Source organism: Jatropha curcas, chromosome 7 (assembly GCF_041381405.1).
Source record: "Jatropha curcas cultivar XTBG-Jc1 chromosome 7, XTBG_Jcur_1.0, whole genome shotgun sequence".
NCBI classification, from domain to species: Eukaryota; Viridiplantae; Streptophyta; class Magnoliopsida; order Malpighiales; family Euphorbiaceae; genus Jatropha; species Jatropha curcas.
Genome location: NC_143157.1, coordinates 25,446,345 through 25,456,611, shown reverse-complemented (window position 1 = coordinate 25,456,611; position 10,267 = coordinate 25,446,345). Strand labels below are relative to the sequence as shown.

General features: G+C 29.4%; 1 protein-coding gene across 2 annotated transcripts; it reads right to left on the bottom strand.

The window, feature by feature from the left end:
• Positions 1-665: 665 nt before the first annotated feature.
• On the bottom strand, positions 666-6,031 carry LOC105633114 (Sec14p-like phosphatidylinositol transfer family protein). 2 transcript variants are annotated; one of them, XM_089724337.1, is made up of 12 exons: positions 5,685-6,031; positions 5,540-5,568; positions 4,214-4,297; positions 4,042-4,095; positions 3,313-3,390; positions 3,029-3,082; positions 2,656-2,715; positions 2,477-2,572; positions 2,052-2,153; positions 1,864-1,944; positions 1,574-1,660; positions 666-1,257 (listed from the first exon to the last, which is right to left on the bottom strand). In XM_089724337.1, exons 1-12 carry the CDS (start codon positions 5,737-5,739, stop codon positions 937-939), a joined length of 1,101 nt encoding a protein of 366 aa, XP_089580463.1. In that variant the 5' UTR covers positions 5,740-6,031; the 3' UTR covers positions 666-936. The 2 variants fall into 2 exon arrangements, with proteins under 2 accessions (XP_089580463.1, XP_012071048.1); XM_012215658.4 differs by lacking the exon at positions 1,574-1,660 and having other exon boundaries at positions 5,685-6,026.
• Positions 6,032-10,267: the final 4,236 nt, after the last annotated feature.

Genomic DNA, 10,267 nt, shown 5'->3' with positions numbered 1-10,267 from the left:
ATAATATCATTAAATATTATTTTTAAGTAATAGAAATTTAAAAATTTTAGGTTGTCGAGTACTTATCTTACTTATTCCTATTTCTTATCTTCCTTATTCCTATTTATTGAGGTTTATATTATCATAATGTGATAGTCTGCGAAGGTGTCTTCTAAATAAATTACGTATTTCTATCAATATTAGAAAAATTCAATAGGAATACGCAAGCATAAATTTGTGTCACAAGTCTTTGGAATCCAGTGAACAAGAAGACAAATAATGAACTCATACAATATTATTTTATTTCTTAAAAATAAATGCAACGTGGACACATGACTAGTATATGATAATACCCTTTGATATGTTAAATTAAAATTTTCACAACTTTCTAAGGCTACATTTGTTTAATGACATTTATCTTTATATTGCTGAATATCACATCAGCTTAAACCTTTTCTTCTGTCTGTCTTTCCTAACAAAAAATACATATATTTCCAAATGTAAGATAGATATTATAAGCAGAACTGCCAGCGTAGTTACTTACCTTTTCTTTCGGAAATTTTACAACCAAGGTTTAAAATTTCTTTTCTCCAACCAACAAGGGATCAGGAATTTAGGGTTATGCACTAGGTCTGAGCCAAGCCAACATGAACATTGTTTACACTACTTAGAATGAGGCAAACAGATAATGGAATAGCTTTTTCTCTAGCATAAGCGTGAGAAGGTAATACAAATGCCAGAGTTATAATTATCCACTCCAAAGTGGTAATATCAATCTACAAAAATATTAGCTTCTTATCTTGTGAAACCTGCATCAAGTTGATGCAAGCAAATACTAATAATATATTTAGGCAACTGAAGTACAAAGACTTGCCTCCAAAGCAGTCAGGAATGAATCAGCCAAGTTGGGTTCTGTTATGGTATCAGCAGGTATTTGAAAACTTTATCACCAGACAATTAGTGACCATTAACTTTGAGGCCATTTAAAGAGTTGGCGAGCCCATTCCGATCTCCGAACTTATGGAACTCACATTCAATTGTCTTAGCAATGTTAGTATCTTCTGGGTCTGGCTCGGGGATATCGACATGGACTGACCCTTGTTTGATTGGTGAAATGGATTCTAGAAGAGCAGCTTGCTGTTTGATATAATTGTATACCTGTTGGTGGAAGTCATGATCCAAAGAAAAACAATTTTCAGTAGTTCCGGTTCCTGTGCGGCGAGAGGAGCCAGAGCCTTCTTTTCTACAAAAATGTGGAAGGGATGAATAATCCATTATCTGTAAAGAAATGAGAAATAAACAGGGTCAAACCTCTTATTAGCCTTTTTAAGTACGGCAGAAAAAGAACTAACAGTACAACAACCATCATGGAGAACACTAAAACAACTGCTCCTAGGAGAACCATGAGAAAAAACATAGTTGAGATACATAAAATATAAAATATAAAATCCAGAACACAAAATCTAAAAAACACACTAGTAATATAATATCCCAATTGCTGTTGGCCATAGAAACACACATTCTCCTATTAAGTTGGAAGTTCAAGAGAGAGGTTTTTAGGAAGCAAATTTGGATTTTATCACACTATGGGTACCTTTTGTTCATGGTGGTGGACACATAGATAATTAGCCAACTTCACTGGCAGGTCTGGCTTTTCTGAACATACTCTCATTGTGCTCCACTAAAATAAAAATAAAACATCACCACACTCATATCGGCACTCAACCACACAAAAAAGTACTTTCAAGTCAAGTATTTTTTAGAAAGTTTATTGTGAGCATGGAAGAAGGTGCACTAGAAGATAAATCCCAATTCTTGTATTCAAAAGACGAGCATGCTGAAGTGAAATTCAGAAACTACAGTTATTTAGTTATATTGCCTTGCCTTCAACAATTCATCTCTTCCACAGCCTTGCAACACCTGAATTTTCCTCCTTGTTCTTTCTTGTAAAAGAGGCTTTACAACCTGCAAAAGTATTTTACAATAGGTTCAGTTATTGATAGGACATCTACAGCATCAAGAGAATTTAGAGACTATAAAAAAAAATGTTCACTTGAGAAACAAATTTAAACCTTCCAACATGCTGAAAATACATATGGGACATTGACAATATAATATGTCTCTGTTTTTTCTGGATAGTTTAAGTCATCAACTGTAGATATAGCTGTCAATATCTGCAATAAAAGATAACAAGAGCCAGAACTTAGATCATAGGAAGACTGTTTAGTAAGTGAACAAGCTAATTTGGTTTGAAACCATAGAGCGTATCAAAACCTAATGACAAATTAGATGGCTTTTCAAATAAAAATTTGACTTAAACTCCTCACTTTTGGCTTCAGAATTGAAGAACACATTTTTGTTAATATGCAAGCTACTGTAGTTTTCACAAATATCATGTCTCCTAAATGGTTTGTTGGTGACTTTTAATATGAACATCATTTTCACTGAAAAAAGAACATAGATAATAAATTAGATGGTTACTCGATATGAAAGTTACCTTAATTTGATTCAATGCTGAAAGCTTCAACCCAGTCATATCTAAAACTTTGACACATGTGCTAATATGCCGTCCATACTTTTTGGTTGCAGAAGGCTAAAACAAAAAATAACAAGCCAGGTTACATGGCAAATCATAGAGATTATTAACAATGTTAAGTAGGCATATATCATGCTCACCAAAATCACACGATCTCGATACTCATTCATTTGGATGTGTGACTGCACATAGTAGTGCACCTAAAATGGAAATAAAACAAACGAACACCAGAGACAAACAGTAGGAATTAGAACAAGGTGATGCCAAAGATCAACAGATTTTATTATTAAGTGCAAGTCGACAAAAAAAAAAAAAAAAATCTTACACTTTTCACACTCATATGGGAGTCTCTCTCTCACATGCAAATGCAACCAAAACAAATTTATTGTGTGAATAAGCATCTATAATCACATGACCCACTCATAAAAACTAATCCCAGTGGCTGCTAAGTAAAAATTTTAACTATATCCTTTAGGTAATACCAAATATATAATAAAGTTATAAAATACTTACAGATGCTTTATCAAATGTGCTGAGCCCAGCACCAATGGCAATGACAGGAAGACCCTGTAAGATTCAACAGAGAATAGGGAAAAAATTAGTTTTGTGATCATAAGAGACTAATTTTCACATTGCAGAACCCTTGCTATAAGCAAAACAATAAATTCCACTCAGAAGGAACCAAAATTTTCAAGTGTCACTGGAGAAATGGACTTCAAACCATCAACCCTCTTGGGCAAGCCAGCAATGGAACAATAACAACTATATATGTGAAGAAGGTAAAAACTTGAGCATACCTCTTTCGTATAGCCTGATAATCCTATAAGCTGAGAATCTCGAATTGCACTATACAAATCAGCTGGAATGATTGGTTTCTGTACAGGGATAATCAAATCAAGAATAATTGTTATTGAACACAATGAATGCAAGGTTGTTTCACCAATGTAGTCATTGTGTCATAAATTGTTAGAACTAAAATGCCTGAGACCTCATACATATTCTGATTGAATTTGTTGGATATTCTTGCAAGGTTTAGCTAAAAGAATAATGCAGATCTAGCTGTTTTAAAACATCCAAAAAACCATCTTTTTGTGGATCTTCACAAAAGAAAAACCATGAAGTGAAACTTGAATTTTAGAGTAGAAGAGTTAGACGTGGTCATGAAACTATCTACAGACATCCATTGCATGCTTAGATGTTCTGTTAGTCTTTTGTTTTATTAGATTGATTGTATTTCAGTGCTTCCTATTCCAACCAGCACTCTGAAGGATTAGATATTACATCCTTATGGTATTCAAAGGGGTGAAAGGGAATAATCTATTAAGAAATTTACCAATGATTGAGGTGCTTATTTCAAAGAAGACAATTCTAAATGACAGCTTTTGTTCACAGGGGTATGGGCTTGTCCCATAATGAGTTACTTTTTATATCTTTAAGGTTGTGCCTCTAACAAATAATCTTCCATCCAATAACAATAATGTACAAACTACAGTATCTACCTAACATTTAAGTGCAAATAAACTTACCGCCAATATGTTGTCAATCTCGTTTTGTATTCTCCATTGTAAACAATCAATCAACTGCAACAACAAGGCAATAATAGCAAAGAGTAATAAGACAGATGAAAGCTGTGGAGACTGAAATTTGTGAAGAAGTTGCAACACAAACGATATTCTTAAAAAAGCAAATGGATCAAACCATTTTATGGGCCTTAGCAACATTCCAGTCTCTTGCTTTGAGAAACCGCAAAAATGTTTCATTTGGACAACCCTGGTGCACATTCTGGAGGCCACATAACAAGCCTCAAGTTAATGTTTATTTGATATACTTCACTAGAGTTCATGTCGAGAGCCAAAATAGCCACCTTAATACAACAACAGACTTCCAAACATAAATCTTAAACACAATAAATCAAAAGGGACAAAAAAGTCAACCATTCTAAAAATTCTCTTTGCCATTACCTTGTTGTCTTCCTGCAATTCAAATTCCTCGAAATAAACTATGATAGAGTATCATACCAAAAGACTTTAAAATGAAATCTTGCAGCTCTACATGATTTTTTCAAAAATGAGACAATTTATGATCACTATTCTTTTATGTTACTGCATCTGGATGTAATTATTCATCACTCCGCTTGAAAGCCTCAAACTTAGTCCTTAAATACTAAAATTTATCAAAAGGCAAAGTCTGTGATCCAGTACTCCTATGTGGAAACTACAGCTGCAAATTTAGTCACACATTGAAAAACCAAAAGCTGTTGGGTTCTGCTGAAACACATTCTAGGGCAGACGCCATATAAAGCCATTTAGTTTAGCTAAGTTCAAAAGGAATTTGAAATGTATACTCTCGCAGTCTGTATGATCAAAAAAACAAAAATATTGTATTACAATCCGATTCAAAGTATCACAAAGATTCCAACTAGTCATTGAACATGGAAAGGAACTGAAATCTTCCAATAGAAGGAAATATGCAAGTGGATAAAAGCCCCTGTTTAGTCTATCCAGTATCAACAACTAGTATATAGATTAAAGGACTCCATGCGTTGGTAGGCAACATGACAGAATCATTCTCTTCAGTGAATCATAGAATTCAAGGAATGCAAAGCAATGCAATTTCAAAGCTATATATAGTTCACCTATTTATGAGCAGAAGAAAAAGAAAATAACAACATATAGATCAGACCCAGCAACAAACAAAGGAAATAACAAATGAATATTACAAACTAGATCAAATCCCGCCTCCCATCACCCCAACCCAGAGTAAAAAAACGAACATAATTTGTACTTAATATTGATTTAGTCAATTTCCAAACCAATAAGCGAAAAAAATTAATAATAATAGAGCTATACTAAATTCTTTAACTGTGAACTGAGCTTAATCCTTAAAATTTCAATTCTCAAATCCTCCTTTTTCCTGCAGTTGTATGTTTCTTATTTTTCTTCTCTTTTTTCCTTGTTTTCTTAGTACTCAAACAGAAATCAAATCACTATAACCCAGAAGGAAAAAAAAAAAAAAAATACTAACCTGAAATGTTTTCTTCAGTGGCTCCTCTACTGATAGAATACCAGAGAAAAATGCGAACTTTTCCGTTAATAATTATAGACAAAACCAAAATATAAAAACTAAAATAAATTTTAAAAAAAATGTGAGTTGGGTTTTGAAAGCTGACTTTGTTCCATTAAAGACTGAAATTGCTTGATCGCTTCTTGATTAGCAATGCCCATTTCTTGTTTTATTCTTCTTTTGCAATTGCAGAAAAACAAACGTTGAGTTTTAAAATTTCAAAGTCTTTACAAGAACAGAACTGTCTGTGTTAGACTCCCACTCCTTGTCTCCAGAGATTTCAGTGACCAAATTTAAACTAATTCTTCACCAAACAAGAGAGAGAGAGGGGGAGAGAGAGGGAGAGAGAGCGAGAGATGGGCTTCCTTGAAATCTGGGTTTGTTTTCTTGTTTTAAATCAATGGTTAAAATAGCCAAAAAAGGGAAAAATTTTCATCTTTGAAGATCCACAATGTCTTGGTTAGATTTAACATTTTTTAAAAAAAGTAATTTTTATTGAATATTTTCATAATTGGTAATAAATCACATCAAAGTATTTAATCAGCAAATTATTATTTATACCGACTCTACTTTAATTAGTTACAGTTGTATCACACAAAATTCGATGCATTTAGATTATTATTATTCACGTAATTGCCTTTAGCGTCTTATCACAACTTTTCTCTCATTCATGGAATATTAAGCTTCTGTCTTTTTATAAAATATTTTTCAAAATTTCCAATGTTTAAGGTGGCTAGAAAAATCAAGCAACAAGTTTTCAGGACCAAAAAAAACATTAACTACACTTTTTTTTTTTTTTTTTTTTTTTAAAGAAGGATTATTGATACACTCGTCGTAATTTTATAAAAACATTTTCACTAATGCATTAATTTTTGATAACCATTATTACCGGTTACGAGTTACTTCCATTTATCACCACTAACTTTTGGGAACTGGTGTAGTGGTGTAGTTATTATTTACGTATTTTTCATATTTGATAATAATAATAATAAATTTTACAAATATGATATTTTTGTAATTCTAAAATTTTTAATATTTTTTATTAGTTTTCAATATTACAAATAGATAATAGAAAATAAATTATTTAAGAATAATATTTTAAGAAAGATAAATTACTTTTCTAAAATACAATAGAGCTTTACTACTATTACAACATTTCCTTAGAATGGACTTTCCACTTTTATTTTTTGTAAAATACTCCTTAGTCCTTGCATATGAGTCATAATTATATATATATATATATATTACATGTAACCTATCATGTGAGGAATATAAAAAGTATCCATGAAAGGATCAAAAGTGGAATCCACATGACACTATGAAGAGATGATATGGTAATGGTACCTTTAGTGATGGGGCCATGTGGGTCATTTGTTGTTGTCAAACTAAGAGGTGAGGTGAAGTTTCCTTCTTTGATCCTATGATTGGTTGGTAACGTATATAATTGCTAATTAATTACTGTACTAATACATAATTAACAAACCATAGTGATTTGGTTGGTCTTCTCACTTATGTGAAGAGTGAAAAGTCTCGAGTTTGAGTCATCTCAATTATAATTGTTTTCATCAATTTGGTAAGATAAGGGAGGAATACCACAATTAGTATTTCCGCCCAATAATGGCCTCCAATAAATTAAAAAAATAAATAAATAATTAACAAATTGTGGAATCCCTAATTGACCCTTTCTCCTCCCATGTGAAAGATTTAATTTCATAGTCAAAAAACTTGGACATGTAGTATAGGTTTCAACATTGATGGGTAATATGGTATTTTAATTAGGAAAAATTCAATTACCATAGAATAAACATATTTAGACCAATATTTTATTTTCAGTCTTCCTTCATATTACAAAAGCATAAATTATAATGTCATTCAAAGTTGGTAATTCTATTATTTGTAGGAAAGTTCATATATATAATTTAAACAATAATAGAGCACTTTATTTAAAATTCAAGCGATATTTCAATCTTTTTCTTTTTTTTTTTAATTGTACTATTTATATATTTTTAAATTTTTTAAATCAGCTTTGACTAATTTACATTTGACCGATGAAATAGGCAAACCATAATATATAAAAATCTAAATTTTGAAATAAAATAATATAATTCGCTAGATTTTAATCCGTTCTATATCTTAGGCCCATAGACTTAATCGTTTATACTTTATTATTCACCCACAAAAAGCATTATTCTAATACTAATATATATAGATATGATTATAATTTTCAACATTTATATTACATAAACGAACAATAATTATGAATTTAATAGAAACCCACTTAAAAAATGTCAACTAAAATACCGTAAAACAACACATAAAAGGCTAAAAGATTAGGCTTGGATGCCAATCAATTATACACCTTTCACCTCAAAAATTTTTGTTCCATTCTTTGCAAATTTTTATATGAGTTCTTGAAGATGGGAATAGATTCTTGAGTTTGTGGGTTAGGGATTTGAATTTTTTGCATACAGTTTCTGTGCACTGCATATCAAAAATAATAATACTAACTAAGAACAAATCTCTAGGTGCCAAGAATGTTCCCATCCCATGTGATCATTACCAATAGCAAAACAATATTCCATAATTTCCATATTTTTAATTTTTTTTTTTTTTTTTTTTTTGCATAAATTTTCTATTCTCACGTGGCTTTTCACATGTTTAAATGGGTATTTATAGATTGTAATTTTGTTAGTTACATTAATTAATTATAAAATAAATAAGAGTCACTTTATAGTGTATAAAAATTTACATATCATACAACCTTATTTAACAAAAAAAAAATTACATTAAATTTTTTATTTATAATTCAATAGTCAAATATTATCTTAAGCTTAATTTTGTGTAGATCGATAATATTTAAATATATTCTAATACAATTTTAAATGTAATAAATTGACAAATTTATTCTCATGCAAAATTTAAATTCCATAAAATTTAAGTAAAAAAAATTAAGTAGAAAAATCTAAATCTAACGTGTGTGTGTGTATATATATATATATATATATATTAAAAAAGAAAAAAAAGAAAAGTATTTTTATTTTGGTTTTGAGAGGAGGATCCCATTCTAGTTCCACGTGAACGTTCCACATCAAATTTGACATTTTTGGCACGAATAATAGTTATTTTTTTCTTTTTGGACTTCGCATCTACCGAACAATCAGAATATATTATTAGAAAAAAAAAAATCAGAATATATAATTATATTTTTTTCGACCATGACAGATTGAAAGATTTCTTAAAGATAGTTTGTCACAATCAAATCTATTGTTCCATGTTTTCAAAATGTCAAAAACTTGGTTTAATTAAAGAAGAAATATATATTTTTTTACTCCACACAGTTGCTTTTGATTTTTGAATATTCAATTTTTACGAGCTTTAGAGGATTTATCCTCTCCTTTAAATAATATTTACTAAATTGGTGATAATTTTTATAATGGAAAAGACTTATAACTCGAGACCTCTTATTTTAAAAATATCAACTAAATCACGTGTAATTGGCATGTATTGAGATTCTATTTCTTGTTTAAAATTTAAACTTTAGTTATTTTCCCTTGATATAGAAAAAGACAAAAAAAAAAATATAATTATAGTTGATATTAGCTTCAGAAAATGTTGGTATGTTGTAATTATAATTTATACCCATTTATTATAATTAAAATGAAATATAAATTATTATAAATACTGAATAGTGTAGGATATTAGGTTCCTAAAATGTTGATTTGTTGTAATTACACCCATTTATTATATATTCTGTGCATTTTAGGACATTAGCTTCATAAAAAGTTGATATGTTGTAAATTGTAATTATACCCATTTATTATAATTAAAAATGAATTGTAATTTTTGATATATACTGAATAATTTGGGATGTTAGTTTCATAAAATCTTGATTTTGTTCCAATTATACCCATTTATTATAATTAAAAATAAACAATAATTTATTATATATACTGAATAATTTAGGATAATAGCTTCATAACATGTTGATTTGTAGTAATTATATCCATAATTTTGGTATACGATTGTAAAATTTATAAAAGATTTACAATTTTTTTAATAATTAGCTGATTTAGTAATAAACAACTCAAATATATATAAAAAACTTGAAACTTTATAAATTCTATTTTATTCTATGATATGTATTATTGCAACTTAGTGAATAAGAAACTTCCAAATCGTATGGATCAAACAAAAAACACCAAAAGCGAGTAATTACATCGATAATACCAAACTTCGTTAAGAAGCATGGACATGGTCTTCTTCTTGTTCCTTAAAATTATTTTAATTTAAATACTAAATACAAAGAGTAATTCTTTTTTTTTTTTTTCCATTTTTACTTTAGTCTCCATGCAAATCGAATCAAATGGTGGTAAAATAATTCACAAAATAAATTTGATTAATAGATACATTTATTAGGTATGTGTAAATTTTTTTTTTTTTTTTTTGAATATAGTTTATTTTCGCTAATCTAACGGTTAGTTGATGACGTTAATTTGCATATTAATGTCTAAAATGATAAAGACGACACAAAAATAAAATAAATTAATACAAGACATAATATAGATATATAGATGTAGATATAGTGGGGTAAAATCATTGGATGCATTGGATCAATTTTCAGCTCTTCCAAGGTAATTTTCATTGGTTAAATAAAAATTTTTAGAATAAAAATTTTTATATTTTCAACTA